The 18,814-nt window shown below is 48.4% G+C and overlaps 2 protein-coding genes and 1 long non-coding RNA gene across 5 annotated transcripts; all 3 read left to right on the forward strand.

The window, feature by feature from the left end:
• Positions 1–478: 478 nt before the first annotated feature.
• On the forward strand, positions 479–4,601 carry LOC112899414 (splicing factor-like protein 1). Its single transcript, XM_025967869.1, has 2 exons — positions 479–2,766; positions 3,453–4,601. The coding sequence occupies exon 1, from the start codon at positions 550–552 to the stop codon at positions 2,719–2,721; it is 2,172 nt and encodes a 723-aa protein (XP_025823654.1). The 5' UTR covers positions 479–549; the 3' UTR covers positions 2,722–2,766; positions 3,453–4,601.
• A 5,065-nt stretch (positions 4,602–9,666) lies between these two features.
• LOC112900458 lies at positions 9,667–10,562 on the forward strand. Its single transcript, XM_025969323.1, has one exon. The coding sequence runs from the start codon at positions 9,919–9,921 to the stop codon at positions 10,288–10,290; it is 372 nt and encodes a 123-aa protein (XP_025825108.1). The 5' UTR covers positions 9,667–9,918; the 3' UTR covers positions 10,291–10,562.
• A 1,035-nt stretch (positions 10,563–11,597) lies between these two features.
• Positions 11,598–14,388, forward strand: LOC112900459. Of its 3 annotated transcripts, none has more exons than XR_003230200.1 (3): positions 11,598–12,001; positions 13,108–13,677; positions 13,909–14,388. It is a non-coding gene; the product is annotated as an uncharacterized LOC112900459 (long non-coding RNA). The 3 variants fall into 3 exon arrangements; XR_003230201.1 differs by having other exon boundaries at positions 13,918–14,388; XR_003230199.1 differs by having other exon boundaries at positions 11,609–12,001; positions 13,108–14,388.
• The last annotated feature ends 4,426 nt before the right edge of the window (positions 14,389–18,814 follow it).

The raw sequence follows: 18,814 nt of genomic DNA on the forward strand, positions 1-18,814 counted from the left end.
ATGGATTCAGGAATCTTGTTCATCACCGTTTATGTTGACCATGGACTCTGAAGAATTCCCTCCTGAATTGCTTTCCTCCTTGCACCCCAAACAGCCCAGCACGTGATCAACAATTTGGTAAAGGAGTTGTGGCGTATGGAATCCAACAATGAAAATAACCATAGTCTGGGATTCTCCTCCATAGTTGATGGTATATGTTCAGACAACTCCTCATCTACAGGAGCCCAAACACACCTTGGCCATGTCACAAGTCAGTAAAGCATGTCTCCAAGTGTCCTGTTCAGCGCCACAAAGCGGCCCGTGTAGTCTTGTGGGCTGCAACTTTTCAAATGGGCCCATAGCCTGAGAAAGATGGTTTTGCCGGCCTAACGGTCCGGCCTACAAAATTATCAGCCCACCCATTAGGCCTTTTTTTTTTCTTTTTGAACGAACACCCATTAGGCCCAATCGATAGTCCAATTCTTCAAAGATTTACACCACCCCCTCCCTCCCCTCCCCAACCAACGAGTCCAACAAGTCGACACGCCTCTCCCCTCCGCAGCCGCAGCCATGGCGTCCGCCGAAACCCTAGCACGCTCCCCCTCCTCCGACCCGCCCCGCGCCGCCTCGTCGGAGCCCCCGCGCGACGCCTCCTCCGAGCCCCACGGCTCCGGCGCCGGGGACTCCTCCTCCCGCCGCCGTCGCCGCAGCCGCTGGGAGCATTCCAACGACGACTCCGCCGCCAACAACTCCGGCGGTGAGGGCGGGGCCGGGGGCCGGAAGCGCAAGACGCGGTGGGCCGAGGAGGAGCCGCGCCCGGCCATCGCGCTCCCGGACTTCATGAAGGACTTCGCCGCCGAGATGGACCCCGAGGTGCACGCCCTCAACGCGCGCCTCCTCGAGATCTCGCGCCTGCTGCAGTCGGGCCTCCCGCTCGACGACCGCCCCGAGGGCGCGCGCTCGCCGTCGCCCGAGCCCGTCTACGACAACCTCGGCATCCGCATCAACACCCGCGAGTACCGCGCCCGGGAGCGCCTCAACCGCGAGAGGCAGGAGATCATCTCCCAGCTCATCCGCCGCAACCCCGCCTTCAAGCCACCGTCCGACTACCGCCCGCCCAAGCTCCAGAAGAAGCTCTACATCCCTATGAAGGAGTACCCGGGGTACAATTTCATTGGGCTCATCATCGGCCCGCGCGGCAACACGCAGAAGCGGATGGAGAAGGAGACTGGTGCCAAGATCGTCATCAGGGGGAAGGGTAGTGTCAAGGAAGGGAAGCTGTTGCAGAAGAGGGACCTCAAGCCGGATCCCAGCGAGAATGAGGACCTCCATGTGCTTGTTGAGGCTGAGACTCAGGACGCGTTGGATGCGGCTGCTGGGATGGTGGAGAAGCTGCTGACCCCAGTGGATGAGGTGCTGAACGAGCACAAGCGGCAGCAGCTCCGGGAGCTTGCGGCGCTCAATGGGACAATTAGGGACGATGAGTTTTGTAGGACATGTGGGGAGCCTGGTCACCGGCAGTATGCTTGCCCCAATAAGATGACCACGTTTAAGAGTGATGTGCAGTGCAAGATCTGTGGTGATGGTGGGCACCCGACAATTGATTGTCCGGTCAAGGGCATGGCTGGGAAGAAGATGGATGATGAATACCAGAACTTCCTGGCTGAGCTTGGTGGTGGGAGTGCACCCGAGTCCATGACAAAATCTGGTGGTCCGATGTTGGCCCTTACAGGAAGTGGTGGTAGCAGTGGCGCTTCTGCTGGTAGTGGGAGTAACCCGCCTTGGTCTGCTGGTGGTGGTGCGGCTGCCACTGGGGCCAATGGTATCAAGAAAGACTACGACGAGACAAATCTGTATATTGGGTACTTACCACCTACAATGGATGATGCAGGCCTGATCAGTCTGTTTTCACAATTTGGGGATATTGTTATGGCTAAGGTGATCAAGGATCGAAACACTGGGCATAGCAAAGGATATGGATTTGTCAAGTATTCAGACGTTTCACAGGCTAATGCAGCGATTGCTGCAATGAATGGTCACCATCTGGAAGGCAGAGTTATTGCAGTTAGAGTTGCAGGCAAGCCTCCACAGTCAGCGCCGCCAGTGTCAGCACCACCATCATATCCTCCTACAGATCCTGCTTCTGGTGGCTATTCCTCCCAATCCTACATGGGAGCACCACCACCACCTCCTCCACCAGGGAGTTATGCTCCAGTTCCATGGGGGAACCCACCACCATATGCTTCATATCCTCCGCCACCACCAGGCTCTAGCGTCTACAATCCTGCACCCCCTGCACCAGGTCATACAGCCCCACCTCCATATGGTGTGCAGTATCCACCTCCACCACCGCCCCCAGCAGCTCCGATCCCTCCACCAGGAACTGCTCCATCAAGTGATGCAGCTCAGAATTATCCCCCTGGCATAACACCACCGAGTTCTGGTGCACCCACTCACCCTGCCCCAACTCCAGTGTATGCATCCTCCGGCACACCAAATGCACCACCAATGTACCCTCCACCATCATATAGTTATTCCCCATACTATCCTACATATCAGCCACCGCCTCCACCACCACCACCAGCAGCTAGTGTCGATCCCTCTCAGAGTATTGCAACTGCACCTTGGGCCACCCACAATGCAGCACCGCCACCACCGCCACCTTTGTCCTCCACCACCAACCAGCCAGCTTCCTATGGTGCTGATGCAGAGTATGACAAGTTTATGTCAGAGATGAAGTGATATGAGCCAAGCTTGGGTGATTCTTCGCTCAACAAAGGGCAAAAGGTAACATAACATGATCCTTTTTTTTCTATTAGTTGCACAAGGTACAGTGTGGTATGATTTGCTATTTATTTCACCAGGAGGACCGTGTTTCAGTTATTTTATGTTTTTCATTATACAATTATAATACATTTGGCCATTGTGCTATTAAGACTAACAGGCTATATAGTTATATGTTATCCAATGTTTGGTTCGACTCGACGAATTTGCACGGCAAAAATTCCCTGAGTCTCTACATGGTGTGAACTAATTATGCACAGTGAAGTCATGCAAGATTTCTACTCTTTTTTGTTTAGTGAGGATAATTTTTGAGATGTTGATTTTTATTAAACCATATTGCCAAAAATGTTTTTTTTATCAAAATATATTGCCCTTGATGTTTAGAATGAGGCTAGGACTAACATGCTCATTGCTTGTCTCTAGGATGGTTAGTTAGTCAGTAAAAACTCTTTGCAAGACAACATTGAGTTTTGATAGTATATGATATTCTCAGTTTTTTTATCTAGGAAGGAACTCCATCTGGATATTTTTGTAGGACATGATATAATGCACTCTCTTACGCACTGTAGTATATAAAGAATTTTTTTAATAGATTAGATGCTTGCTTTCTGCTTCTCCCCTTTTTTTCCATGTGCAATGATTTACTAACTAGACCAACCTTTTCTATGTTGTCTCAACTTTTTTGACAGGCTTGATCTTTCTTGGAGCTTATACCGACCTGATTTATTTCTTGTTGGAAGTTTGGGACTCACATCTTAACCTTGCTGTGTGCTGTTGTGACCATTGCAGAGGTTGCATGCTTAAGAAAGCATGAAGCATTACTGGCTCAGCAGGCATCGGAATATTTGCTAGTTCCTTCTGGAACTGTTTTAAGGAACCTTTTACTAATGTTTTTGTTATGATATTTCTTGTCATTATTTGGGATTACCTTGTGATGTTACTTAATGCTCTATTGTTTGATGACCCTTATAAGTGTTATTCTCACTCTATTGTTCATATATTTCGTTCTTCCCTTCATTTGGTAAGTGCTAGCAATCCTCAATATCAGGAGGAGAAAAGCTTGCTGCCCCTTGCTGGTTGGTATATGAGTATATGACTTTGAAATGCATGTTTGGCATCTGATGAATCTATCAAGATTTCTATCTTACGTCTTTGCCTAAGTTGTTTGGCAGTTTTTGTGACAGATTGGCACAGGCAGCCTGAGTTTTTAGTGCTTGATGAATATCAGGTATAATGGAGATGGTGTGAATTGTTCTGTTGAACCTAACACTTATAATTTGTTTTCTTCTTACATTTCCAACTGACAAATGCAGTACTGATTTTCTTACTGTTGGTAGTTGATGTGTGCATTAGGCTATCAAAGCATTACATACCATGCTGGAAATCTTCGGCGCAGAACTTACAGATATATATTTTTTATATTGCTAATATTCTTAACATTGTTGAAATTTCTGTTTGTGGTTCAAGTAGGACATGCCGGCATGCAGGATTTAGTCTGGACTGTGCTCAAGTGCATATTATTCATCTGAAGCTTTGGATGGTAGTTAGCTGAGATTAGGTTTTTCATGATGTATTGGAAGGAAGTAGGATATTATTATATTATATTCTTATCCTAGTCAAAGGATGTGATAGTCAGTCATCACAATTAGCATTAGCTACCAATATCACGTTGCAGTTATGCCATCTAGCTGGCATTGCTCCATAGTTTTGTAGGTGTTATCTGCTCTATTTTCCCATGTCTTTTCAAAGCTTTTTTTCCCAGTGTGCTGTAGACGGAAAGATGTGTAAGGATTAATGGTACAGTTTTTTATTTTCTATTTGCTACCTTTATCCTTTCCTTTGCCCTTTTAAGGTGAGCCTAGCTAGTTTTAGATGGTGGTTTTACTGTGAGTAGTGGTTATTTTTATTTAATTTTTGGTGATCGATGTTTCTTCAACGTTGTTATGTGAGCTAGTACACAACCTCACAGTTATTGCTCCAACAGTACTATAGATATTGACTTGCATATGCAATTTGATGTGATCTTGAGTCTGGGCATTAGCCACCTCAATTTGCACTAAATTTTTTTATTTAGGCTTTCATCTATTATTTGCAAGTGGAACATGAACTGCACCTGTTGGTTTTATTTTTCTCTGGTTTCATGTATCAGAACCTTGAACCAACCTCGATTGACTGGTAGAATGGACTAATATAGTTCTTACTGGAATTCTTTTGAACAGTTTCAGATTGTAGCTTTTAAAAACTGATAGTGAACTCAAAATAAATTGGAATTATTTTAGTCTTGTGGCATCTGATTTCTTTCTTTAACAATGTGTGACTGTCCCACTATTTTTCAATATGGAAAAGGTAGCTTAGCCGTAAGGAATCAATCTAGGTGTGTATGTGGTCTGTTTTTTTTTTCTCTTGGTGTGTGATATATGGTGCTTGGAACTGAGGAGAATCATTGTAGATTATTTTGTTGTGGCAGATGAGATGTCCTGTTCATGTCTGTTTGAGCATAGCATTAGTAGCAGTTAATTTGGCAGGGCTGTCTGGAGCAGTTAATTTATGCTTGCTGTGTGACTGTCATTTGCTTGTTGGAACCTGTATTATTTTGTATGTCCGTTTTATTGATCACGGTTTTTGGGATCTTTGGAAACAATATGCTAAAATATTATTCTGGTCAAGTCTGGAATTTAATCTAACGGTGTGGCCATCTGGTTCCGTTACCATGTGTGTTATTTGTGTTGAGAATTTGGAATCTGCTAATGATAGAACGAACTGCAAAAGTCTGGAAAAAAATTTGTTTGCATAAAGATGTTTACCTTTTCACCTGCCTTCATGATATTCACGTGTTGCATTGGTCTTTTGTGAGCCCCTCTGGGTGATTGTATGGAATACACTGCCTTATTCAGATGGTTTTGAACATGGGGTGGGTTTGGTTTAGTCGATCAGGTTATCCGTGTGAATGATATGTTCCGAGCAAGTTGGTTGTATTTGTTGTGTGGACTTTGGAAGAGATAATTGAGTTTCTACTGGTTCTACCACTGAGCGCTAATATTAGTTGAAAGTTGAAAAGGGATATGCTGAATGAGTCACGTTACCTACGAGGTTGTTAAGCAACTTTTCACGTATTTTCTTCCGGCTATGTAAATGCACCGGGCAATGGAGTTTTCGCATGCCTTGTTCGTTCGTGGGTCTACACAGCAACAGCGTTTCTGCGTTTTTATGGGCGCTACGGGGTAAAGTTGCATGTTTTTTTTTTCTGTTGAATAACCGGCAGGAGCACTGCAATCTTGTTTAAGATAGAGAAAGCATGGCTGGTTTACATAATTACATTGATTGTTGTCACATGATTTGAAGATGAAGAGATAGCTTGAAACATATCAATCCGTGGCTCTCGGCAGTCTTGCCGCCTTGACTTGAGTCCCACCCTATGTTCCTATAGACCTGGCTGTCGAACACGCCAGTTTGTGCTGCCGTTTCGGGGTGCATGGTCACAGAAGGGGCAGGTTGGTTTGCACTGCCAATGTCTCTGTGCAAATCTATCTGTCTGCTGTTGCTGTTAGAATCTTTTACTTAACTGCAGTGACCATGCGAAGAATTTGTTCTTGGCAAGTTGGCTGTGCACCCTGGATCCCAAATCCAGCGGCGATCCTCTGAATCTCCGATAAAGTAGTCCCTTACATGGGACGCAACGCACCTCCTTCGCACGACACGGCAGATCCTTCCAGAAAACTCGGCGGCGGAACCTTCCAGAAAAATCTTTGGCAGGGCCGAAAGATTCTCCGCTTTCCAGTATCGATCCTTCTAGAAAAGGTCACCAGCAAGATCAAGGAGCACTACCGTTTTCTTAAGGAAGAAAAATCTAAGGCTAGCAAGATCGATGGAACGAGTCCCCATGGAATGGAGGAGAAAAGAAAAGGTCTTGGCGCATGATTTGCAACCGGCCTGCTCGCCAGTGGCAGTCCATTTCCTTTCCTCCTCTCCTTTCGACTTTCGGGACGGGTCACATTGCCCGGTCCAGCAGCTCCCCCCACCCCTTCGGACTGCCTGCCTGCTCCCCTCGGGTGCTCTCGTCCTTTCGCTAACGGAGAAAACGATGCGACCGTCGGGAAAGGGAGACGGTCTCCATCCATCGGACCCATGCGACGACGGAGACCAACCCAACACGCCCGGTGGTGCCCCGCCCCCTCTTGACCGCGTCCCGTCAGTTCACCCCACTATCCCTGCCCTGCTTGGACGGGCGAACATACTAGCTAGCATTCACACAGCGATTCTTTGTTTCCTCTTTAGTTTCAGTACACACACACTGGCTTACGATGCAATTAGCATTTTTATTTACTGAAAGGTTTTGACCAGATTTTCTGGAATGTCACGTGTAGATCGTTCGGCGGCCCCAGCACGATTCCGATTCTCCGGCTAAGACGTTTAGCAGCAGGGCTACTATTATGGTATTTAGCAAAGTATAGCAGAGCTGCTATTACGGTATTTAGCGAAGTATAACCGGCTAGTAAAACAATCCTAGCTGTGCCGCGCACGGCTTGGCTGCGACGTCGTCGGCTGGCAATGGCATGCTCGCCATGGCAGCGGTCGCCAGCCACCACGCACCCGCACCTGATGCCGGCCGGACACGGCGCGGCGGCTACGCGCCTGAGCCCGACCAGTTTATTCATTCCGACAGGCGACAGCGAGCTGCCAGCGGTGGCCGGCCGGGAGAGCTCACCAAGTGGGCGCCGCCCCGCGAGCGCGTGCGCCCTGTGCAACAACGCTTCCAGCCGACCTGCGTGCTTGGGGGCGATGGATCGAGCCCGCCCGGCCCGCCGGCAAGAGGCAAGCGCCGGAGCACCAGGCGCTGCCAGCTGCGTGCTGGCACACCTCAGTTCAGTCGCGAGCTCACAGAGCCTGCCGTGCTGACCACCCGAAGGCCAACAGAATCCGTCGTGACGGAATCAACGCGTCATAGTTAAAACACCCGGTCAAAAAGATAGATATTATATAAGCTATGATACATGTATATATATATATATATAAATATAATAGATAAGATAATCTAATGATTCGGCGAATTTCTGGTCTGACCGAGGACTGCCGGAGAAAGCGGGGAAGGGTTCCAACTTCCGAGCCAGCAGCCCAGCCGTTGAACCTTCAACGGGCGGGTGAGCACGTGCCGCTGGCCGTGCCCTCGCTCACTCCACGACGGCTGACCGGTCCTGGTGGTTGAGTCGCCACGGCAGGCAGGCACGCAGCCGTCCACCGCACCGTCTGGGGGCTGAGGCCTAGCAAGCGAGACCCTAACCTGCCGCAGTTAACCCTAGTTACCTTTCCCTCTAGATCATTACGAGGAGTCACAAACCTCAGCTTACAATAATCAAGCTCGTGTGCGCCCAGGTCGATCCTGCTCGCTTGCGTGGGGGCCAAAGAGAGAAGAAAAAATCAAGATTGTTTCTTCTGGATGCATGCACCAACCTGTTCCTGCCAGCTTGCTTGCGTGGGGGGCCAAAGAGAAGCTTCCTCGGCGGATTGCGTTGCTCCGATCCGTAGGCAAATACGCCCGCAATTTCTCCTCCGATGGCGTCGCTGTCGCTCTTCCGTCCAAGTCCGAGCATCCATCTCGTCGCGGTTGCTCACTCCGCTTGGAAAATTATGACGCTACCTAGCGCTGCGGTCAAAAGTAGATCGAGGTACAGAATGATAGCGGTGTGCTCTTCAACTTTTTCAATGGAGGAATAGTCTTTGTTCCGATGCTTTCTCTATGGTATTAAGAGAAAAAAAAAGATGTATATTGAGTTACATGCTAGTAGACCGACTAATAACAATGGACAATTTGCTCGTGCGTCAACAATATGATTACTCCCTTAATTTTGAGAGTAAAGTACATGAGCAGTCCTCGATCTTGTCTCGAGAAATCACCTGGATCCCTAAACTCTCAAAATACATTTTTAAATCTTTAAACTCGTCCGAAGGTGTTATTCGGATCCTAAACTCTCAAGATGCATCTTTCAGATTCCCAAACTTGTCTCGGTGTGTTATTTCGGCCCTAAACTCTCAAGGTGAATTTTTCATATCCCTAAAAATTGCCATTAATTAATTATATTCAAAATGGACTGTTTATTAAACTATTTTTTCAGCCGCTTCATTTAGAAATCTTACCAATAAGACCATTTTAATTCTGAATTAGCTGCTTATTAATCATATGTCATGGGTTAATCTAGATCATTTGATATCAATGGGTGGATATTATAGTTTTCTCGTTTAACATGGAGATATCAATGCTGATTTTATTAAACTTAAAGTAGCAAAAGAATTTCTCATTAACTTACAATAGCAAAACAACATTTATATCAAATTAAAAATAGCATCTTGAGAGTTTAGGGACCTGCACGACACCGCGGGATAAATTTATGCACCTAAAAGTGCATTTTGAGAGATTAGAAACTTACGTGACACCTTAGGAACTTACATGACACCTTGAATACGTGACACCTTGAAACAAATTTAGGGATCTAGATGACAACCAGAACAAGTTTAAGAACCACTGGTACACCTTAATTTTAGTTAAGAACGGAATACGCAAGCGCATGATCAATTTTCACGTGCTCCACTGCGGTGTACTGCTTGGACGGAAGCGGTAACATCACACGAGTTGCTCCCACCAACTTCATTTGCCCGGCGTGATGGGCAGGGAAGCCGGTGAGGTGAAATGCGCCGGTAGGACAGAGCTGGGCCTCCGGGTGGGGCCACCGCCACCACGCCGGGGACGGGGAGGTGGGCGACCATGGCGGGCAACTGGGAAAGCGACGCTGCCGACACTGACACTGACCTCCCCCACCGGGCCATGCCACTACCACCACCATTAATTCTCTCTCTCCGTCTGCTAATCACTCCCCGCTAATCGCCAAAACCCACCCACCCGCCCGCGACCGCCAGCAGCCTCGCCTTGACGGGTCGTCGGCAGGCCGGCCGGGACGGCGCGGCTCACCTCGCCTCACCCCCGCGCGCCAGCTATAAAACCTGTCCGCCTGCTCGCCCCCCAGCTGACCACGCCACCTCCACTCCACCGCGACGCCAGAGGCCGGAGCTAGCACCAGAGCCAGCCGAAGGCCAAGAAGGACGCGCGCTCGCCCCTCTCGTTCTCGATCCCGGGCTCCGATCAGCAGCAAGACGGCGGCGGAGATGGTGGCGGCGATCGCGGTGGCCTCGGCGGGCCTGGGGATGCTGGCGGGCGTCGCGATGGCCAGCAGGTCGCCCTCGTCCTCGTCGGAGGGAGCCGCGCAGTGGAGGCCCGGCCCGGCCGCGCTGCGGTGGGGCGGCGGGGGCGCGCCGCGGTGCGAGGCGTGCGGCGGCTCGGGCAAGGAGGAGTGCCGCCTGTGCGCGCGCTGGTCCGACGCCGGGGCCAGGGGGAGCCGCCGGTCCGGGTGCGGGGCGTGCGCGGGCACGCGCCGGGCGCCGTGCCGGAGCTGCGGCGGGTCCGGGACCGGGCGGCGCGCGCCCGTGCGGGTCGCCACCTCCGCGCGCGCGGCCCCGACCGCCAGGGCCGCCCGATGAGATGACACGACCCGACCCCGTCGCGGCGACGCCTCCTCGCCTCTTGGCCTCTCCTCGACCCGGCTCCCGGATCATGGATGAAGGCTCTGTCCTCTGTGCGGCAACCTGCCGGGAGAGACAGAGAAACCACGGCGTCGGCTTGTTTCTTCTTGCTTTAATCCTTTTCCAGCTGGGAAAAAATTTAGAGAAAAATTTTGTAACATAAAAGTTATAGTACACTAGATTAGCGACTTGATCAATATATCTTTGCATAGCAAGGTTGATTCCAAACAGCTCGCCTCTCATCGTCTCCAATCCTCTTATGTTCGCTTTGCTTCATGCCAAGATTTAACCTGATCTGCCTGCCAAGATCTCGGCAGGCATACGGTCGATGTCGAGATCTCCACCTTCTCAAGGCTCTTCGAAGGAATTTAGAAACAAAAGCACCAGAGCCTGGGGATCTTCATCTCTCTCCCAAACGTATCACAAACCATGGCGAATTTCTGCAGCGAGCGGCGAGTTCGTTTGATGAACTGCTGCTGCAGCGCTAAGCAAGCAGAGTACCAAACTGAATCGATCCATGCAGCGCAGAGGGGACGGACAGTGAGAGGAAGCTAACAAGCTAGGTGTGTGCCGTGTGAACGCGCGAATCGCAATGGAACCCGTTCACATCTGTGCGCCCGGCTACACTAGCTAGCGACACCATTAGATGAGGATCTCACCTCCCACATCTCCCTCCAAAAGGTGACGTTACTGCAAATTCTTGCACAAAAAAAGAAGAAGCGAATCAAACAAGCTCCTCGATCGGAGACCCATCAAATCTTATCATCTGTCCCTAGACATGAGCAAAAACACGACATGAATCAACACTAAGAGAACATAGCGATCTCCTCTGAACCTCCACTCATGAACTCGAACATGTACGGATCAAGAGGCCTTTGCGACCTCGAGCTCACGGATCGGTGCCGTAGCGTCAAGACGCAATCATCGCCTCTCTGATCCACCTGCAGCTTACTTAGGCCCCGTTTAGATTGCAAAAAATTTGCAAGAGTGCCACTGTAGCACTTTCGTTTTCGTTTGTATTTGACAATTTTATCTAATTATGGACTAACTAGGCTCAAAGGATTCGTCTCGTGATGTACGATTAAACTGTGCAATTAGTTTTTTTTTACATACATTTACTGCTCCATGCATGTGTCCCAAAATTGATGTGATGAAAAGAGAGTATAAAAAGTTGGAATTTGGATGTGATCTAAACAGAGCCTTAGCCGTGGAACACGCTCCGGCATCGACAGCGCATTGTTCCCAGCCGTTGCGCCCCTGAAACCGATCCGATCCCCTTCGGGGCTGACGCTAACGTGTGCCCGCAGCTGGCGAGGGATTGAAAGACCGAGGCCTGCTTAGGCCTCGTTCGTTTGTGTAGGATTGACCCGTTCCGGGTGGATTGTTGCGGCCCGTTTTCAATCCAGATATGAATTGGAATGATTGTTCGTTTTGGTTGGCCTGGAAAGAAAACTGGCCCGGCTTGGCCTTCCCCTACACTCCACGGCACGGATCATAGCCTCGTGTCTTACCCTCCGGATCGGATCCTGGAGGCCTTGCGAGCGACGGCTGGGGTTGAGGCGACGACGCAGTTGGCGGCGGCGCGAGTCGACGAGCGCGGCGGCGTGGCACAGCTTCGACGGCGGCCATCTCCCATCCAACGTCCACCGTCTCCGCCACCTTCTCGCCAGTAAGGCGCCGCCCTCTCTTCCTCTCCCTCTCCGGTCCTCACGTTTCTTGTTCTTGAGGCGTATGTTGGTGGAACAGCGATGGCACTGGTAGTCGAGCGAGCTCCTGCCGGCCGGTGAGGATGCTCGGAGGTTTGGGCTTTAATTTGTGTGGGGCGCGGAGCGGCCTGGGGAGGGATGGAATCATAGGTCGGTCGGCCAGATATGAGCTCGTAGTGCTGTAGCTGCTAGCTTCTGGACTGCTGTAGCTTGGATGCTTCATCTGATTTTGGGAAAAAATAGATAGCGGAGGGAGAAGTGCGAGCTTCTACTTCTGGCCTGATGTTGATATGCTCGTGATGAATAAGTAGCACAGAGAAAGAGAGAAATTTGCCCAGATGCAGAGGGTGTAGGGAGGTGCTAGCTTGCTGTGCTCATGTAGAAGTGAGTGGAGAAAGAATAAATGATAGAGGTATATGCTTGCTGCTTGCTTGTTTAGTGCTTAGTTGGGAGCATTTTGGTCAGATGCTTCCATCGATTAGATGGAAAGAGAATGGGAAATTGATTTTGGCTAGATGGCTAAAAAATGGAAAAGAATCATGGTTGTTAGATTTCTCATAGTCAAAGGTAGCAATGTGTATGGTGCTATGCACGTCCAGTCTTTATCATTACTGCCGGCGTTCGTGCTCGCAGTCACGGGTCCCCTCCGTGCTCGCGACCGGTCGCCAGCGCTACCGTGATCCACTCATGGCGACAGTGCAGGCGAGTGTAGCTCGCGGAGGTGGCGGGCAGCGTGAGAGAGCGCGGCTGGCGTGGATCAAGAAAGGGAGAAATAAGAAAGGGGTAGTTTGTGCAACATGGAAATATGAGTGTCTGCAGATAAAATGGACAATTGTAGGGGTTGTTTCCCTTTTATATGTCACTACAGTAACATGGACACTACCTTTTTCAACTTCCACAAAAGAATCAATAACAAATTTATGCCAACAGAATGTTAACTGATTTACGGCTTTTTTTCTAACACAAGAGCCAAGAGTGCTTCATCTGTGTCATGCTGTTGTCATTTCTAGTCATTTTGCAGCATAGAAGTTCTTTCTTGCTCTGCTAGATGACTATTTTTTTCTTGCAGAACATTAAGGTCAACAAGCTTGTTAAAGGACGCCCATTGGACAAATTGGAATTTCTTCAGTGGTTGAGAAGATATTGTGATTCTGTAAACGGTGGAATTACGAACGAGTAGGTGTAAATCCTGATCATGTTTACGGTAATAAAAAGTTGCCCCTTACAAAGGATTTGAGAATAATTCATCTGACCTTTGATTAAGTGCTTGTCTATAACTAAATAACAAGGCTGCATCTAGAAACCATCATTTTCTTTGTCGGTGTAGTTGGTTGCATACTATTCTGAATAAAATTGTCATAATCCCTATTGTATTTCTTTTATTAAACCGAAAGAATTCACCTCTCCCTTCCTCCTTAAAATGGCCACACGGTCCTGTCACACTCACTCTAGCTCTCAATCCCATCTTACGCAAATGACAACTTGTCCACCAGGTGAAGGCGATACATTCCTGTGTGGATCCATGCTTGGGGGACCGAAATATGAACCACTGAGGGTTCCTTTTTTAAATTTTCCAGAGGAGTTGTCACGTCGCCTTTCTAGATCATTATCTGAATCACCTTTTAGAATGCAGTGGAAGGTAAGATTCTTCTCCCACCAGTGGAAAATGGGCTAGCTGCGGAAATTGCCAGGCTTCTTCCGGGTTCTATTCGAAGAGACTCCATGCTAAACTTTCTCTACTGGTCACAACTGTCACTACACTGAACCCAGCCTGCCCTTTTGGACCCCATATGATCTTTGATGCAATAGCTTGGATGCTAGGAAAGTTACATGAAACCATGATCTTTCTTTTTCTTTACTTTTTTTTTAGTTCACACAGGACCGGGTCGAGAATCGTCCCCGTAAAAGCATGAAGGTGAATCTGACCTGCAAGACGAAGCTCAATGTATATGATCATCATGTTCGGTTGTCCACGTGTAGTCAGCAGTGCGCCATGACGCAAGTGGCTGCCCTGCCGCGCCATGTCCATGGATGCCCCGGAAGGTGCTGGAAGGGAAGCCCGCTTGCTCTATCTGGACACTGCGCTTGGATTGGCTCGTATCCTTGTGTGCATTCAGTTCATTCAGTTAGGCTCGATTGCGACATCATGTCGATGGGGGTGGCAATGCAAGCTCCCCAAGTCTAGCACGAGGCTGTTACGGCACATTTTGTCGTCTACGGATGTTCTCTCCCCACGTTTTCCTACCTGCTCTGAAGATGTGTCTTGACTAGCGTGTGTTTCTATGATCAGACACACATAAAATTTATGGTTCTATCTGCGTTTAACGAGAAGTGCTAGCAGTTTATTGTATCCTAATTGAAGACGAGCATTTTCACATTGCGTAGAAAATGAACACTTGCCAGTTAGCTTATTCACTATCCTACAGTAAGTAGTAACTAATGAAAAAACCAAACAAGTTTTTAAGCCGGATTTCGTAACTTCCAACTTCTGTCATTGACTCAGAAAATTGAACTTCCATTGCAACCTGGATGCATGTTCACACCTTCACTAGTTTGCTTTTTTTTTCCTCCACCTTTTTGTTTCATCAGGAGGATCTTCCCCTTTTCCTTCTCGGCCGTGGTACTTTCACCTGTGAACATTAGCTCATCATATGCTGTCAAATTCTCAACCATACCAGAAACTGATTCCTTAGAATGTATACAAGTCCGGTATGCGTCCCGGTCCCTGAGCCATCTCACACATGCGTGGATGGCTTTTGAGCGGGGAACGTTCTTCCTGTATGGGCTCGGCTCATCCAAGAGCTGTAGTTGGGCCACTTGAGTTGAGGTCGTAGTGCGCATCCAGATTTAGGCCCCAATGATCTCTGAGTTTTTTTTAAAAAAAAAGGGTTTAAAAAAAATTAAAATTCGAAAAAGGGGTGCCACTTGGGAACAATTTGAAAAATGGGTGCCTCCCGCCCGTTGATCGAGCGGGGGCGGGATGTTCCAAAAAATATTTGCAGGCCTCTCCCGAGGGCCTTTTCGTGAATAAGAAAGTTTCTTATTTGAAGAGGTCCCTGAAGCAGGAATCCCGCCCAACCAAAGGGCGGGAGGCATCCCGCCCGGCCAGTGGGCGGGATGTTCACTGCTTATTTTTTTTTGTTAGAATTTATGATTTACAAACTATTTGAAATTCAGACTATTTTCAAATACAATATTTATTCGCCATACTCTTTTATATACATATAAAATTTTAATTTAATTTTACGAAGAAGATTGTTGTATCTAAAACTCGTATGAAGATGGTTAAACGATAACGTTTTGCAACGTAGAATCCAAATATTACGATAGTACGATACATCAACCAATTAAAAAGAAAATAGTATCATACAAAAACAGTTTAAATATAAAAAGTCCTCCGAATTAGGAGTATCTACCCCGACTGTCCCAGACCTCGCGCTCTCTTGGTCCTCCCCCTAGTCCTAGCCCGTTAGCGTATGTGGTCCTCCGAGTACGTAAATGCATCTCGAGCACGGTGAGGACGAGGCGGAGGAGGTGCAGGTGTGAACGGGTCATCCTGGGACTGTGCACCTGGAGCGTCATACGTCTGGGATGGACCAATGATGTCAGGCTCGGCGCCGCCGCCCACCAACTCCGACCAAGTGGCGGAGCCGCCCTCCCAGTCGTCCCAGTCCGGCACACTGAATGGACCACCGTATGCAGGAGCTCCCATCGACCATGCATGCTGAGCATAGCCCTAAGAGTACGGTGCAGCTGGCATCGAACACGGCGGGAGAGACGTTCCTGGAGCATACGCGCCAAACGTCTGAGGCTCCATTCTTACAGGAGGAGGAGGTCCCATTGCCGTCGAGTGCATGACTATAAAAAGAAACGAAATTAGTCGTGTAAATCAAAGGTGATCGAAATGACAATTATAAAGGACTTACAGCTTGAACTAGCGGCAGTACCGCTGGACGCTGCGTGCGGTGCTGCAGAGGTCGACGGGCCAGCTGTGTACACGTGGGCGGATGCATGAGATGAACTGGAGGCCCCCACGTCGTCTCTGCCGCGCCACGTCAGTGCACGTAACGCTTGCGTCAAGTTGTCTTGAATCTTACGCAAGCTGTCTTTGTACCGTGCCTCCGGTACACGTACTCCACGTTCAAGCAACGTGATCTGAGATGTAGCTTCCACCTTCGCGAAGTTGATCAGATTGATCTGCATACGTAATGGGATGCAGAGTAATATTGTTATCGATCTTTTATAAAAAAAGATTTAATAATTCAAGTTGCGAAAGACGTACCGCGCCGCGCTGCGCCTGATCACGGTATGAGGGATACGTGTCCGAGATGGTCGGCTGGTGCTGATGCTCCGCGTCATCAATACGTGAAAGAGTGACGTACGGACGCGTGCGAGGGAGGTACCAGCAGAGGTATGCACCGTATGACGCCTCCGTGTGTGGCTGCCCCTCGTCCCACACATCGTCACGTGCATTAAGCCACCCTTCTACGTACTGCTGCAGCTTGACGACCCAGTTAACCTCATTGGCATGATATCCCCTGCGCGAATATCTATTGCAAACATTTGAAAGACAACATTACTTTATCATAACGATTATATAATTAATACAAAATGAGTTATCACAAACTTACTCGTGTACGTTGCGCGGCACGGCCTGGAACGCTCGAGGTAGAAGAGGAAAGTGTTGTCATCGCCCGAACTGCCTCATCACTCGCTCGACGCAGTACGGCTCGACGAGAATATCGAACATTAGGTTCACCTTTGTGAGCCAGTACTCCTCGTCACGCATGCAGAGGGAAGACAACCCGTGCGGCGCACGTGTCTGGATAGCCGCAGCGGTGTACGGGGTCTAGATGGCATCCTGTGGCCGCATCCGATCGAATTCGGACACGAACTGCGGGTATGCTTTTCGAACATGCCGATGTGCCCAACTCATCTGCAAAATTACACAACTGCATCGGTACTTTGCATATACAGAAACGTACAACAGTAAATTAAAGAGCTTACCCGTCGATCAGTCCAAAGCGAACCCATCGTGGGGCTATCCTCGTCCCACATCCCATACATCTCGGGCGGATAAGGCTACTCGCTGATTAGGGGGCGTGCTATGGCGAATCGCTCGTACGACCATAGCTGCAGCAGAAGTGGGCAGCCTGTGATGATGGCGGTCCTCTCCGTCTTCAAACAGGCCTGGTAAAGGCCTCGGTACGTGGCAGCAAGCACTGCCGATCCCCAGCTCCACCCAGGTACCTGGCCCAGCTCCGCATCCGCAATCGCGCGCGCGTATTGCATGAGCACCTTGTCCACATAATTGCCGGTAGAGTTGTAGAAAAGAGTCCAGCCGAACAACCACAACAGATATGACTCCAGGCATCGCGATACCTCGTACTGCCCAGCCAGAGGGTGCAGATCCTGAGCCTGAAATATATTTGTTCAATACTTAGACGTAGTCACATATGATTCAATTAAATTAATTAAAAAATAATTGGACATACGCTAAATTGTATTACCCAACTCTTGGCGGGGCCGGGCAAATCAGGTACGTTCACAACAAGTGGCGGGTTCGCTGGAGCAAACCGCTCCTGCAGCTCCGCCCTCCAGGTAGGTGGCACAGCAACCGGGCCAACAACTTCACCCGCAATGGGAAGCCCGAGTAGGTACGACACGTCCTGCAACGTGGGGGCCATCTCCCCGCACGGCAAGTGGAACGTGTGCGTCTCCGGACGCCACCTGTCCGCCAACGCTGCAAGTAGAGAGCGGTCCATCTGCATCCGCTTCTTGGCGCCACCATCTTGGCCGTCGCCGGCCTGAAGCATACGTGCGAGTGGCAGCAAACCAGCCTCACGTAACCTGTATATTTTGCATTGTGGTTACAATTATCGTACAAGGTATACATTAGTTTCGTAAAAAAATACAAAGTATCACCTGTCAAGCCAGCGGTCGTCCAGGTGCAACAACTCCTTTGCTACACGAGGGCGCAACTCGTGAAGCTCCTGCCCCTCCACCGCTGCCAGGTACGACCTGTGCCGTTCGTCGACGTTCGCGGCAAGGAGCTCCGGTGTCTGCGCCATATCTGCATGAAAAATATAAGTACCGTAAGATATATTCCTGCAAACAATTGAAAATACTTAAAACTATTTATAATAGAACTACCCTAACAAATATTTCTAAAAGCTATTAAAAATACTAAAAACTATTCAAAATATAACTACCCTAAAAATATATCTGGAAACTATTGGAATTATAAAAACTATTCAAAATATAACTACCCTAAGAAATATATCTAAAAACTATTGAAAATACTAAAAACTATTTAGAATAGAACTACCCTAACAAATATTTCTAAAAGCTATTAAAAATACTGAAAACTATTCAAAATATTACTACCCTAAGAAATATATCTGAAAACTATTAAAATTATAAAAACTATTCAAAATATAACTACCCTAAGAAATATATCTAAAAGCTATTAAAAATACTGAAAACTATTCGAAATAAAGCTACCCTAAGAAATATATCTGAAAACTATTGCAATTATAAAAACTATTCAAAATATAACTACCCTAAGAAATATATCTAAAAACTAATTAAAATACTCAAAACTAATTAAAATAGAACTACCCTAACAAATATTTCTAAAAACTATTGAAAATACTGAAAACTATTCTACGTATAACTACCCTAACAAATATTCGTAAAAATAATTATTAATTATACGATTATAACGAGAATATACCTCCAAACCGGCGTGTGGACAGGGCTTCGCAGCTTCCTCT

Source organism: Panicum hallii, chromosome 7 (genome assembly GCF_002211085.1).
Source record: "Panicum hallii strain FIL2 chromosome 7, PHallii_v3.1, whole genome shotgun sequence".
In the NCBI taxonomy this organism is placed as follows: Eukaryota; Viridiplantae; Streptophyta; class Magnoliopsida; order Poales; family Poaceae; genus Panicum; species Panicum hallii.

Excerpts from the sequence above, each read along its gene's own strand:
- LOC112899414 (XM_025967869.1), top strand. The coding sequence starts at position 550 with ATGGCGTCCGCCGAAACCCTAGCACGCTCCCCCTCCTCCGACCCGCCC.
- LOC112900458 (XM_025969323.1), top strand. The coding sequence starts at position 9,919 with ATGGTGGCGGCGATCGCGGTGGCCTCGGCGGGCCTGGGGATGCTGGCG.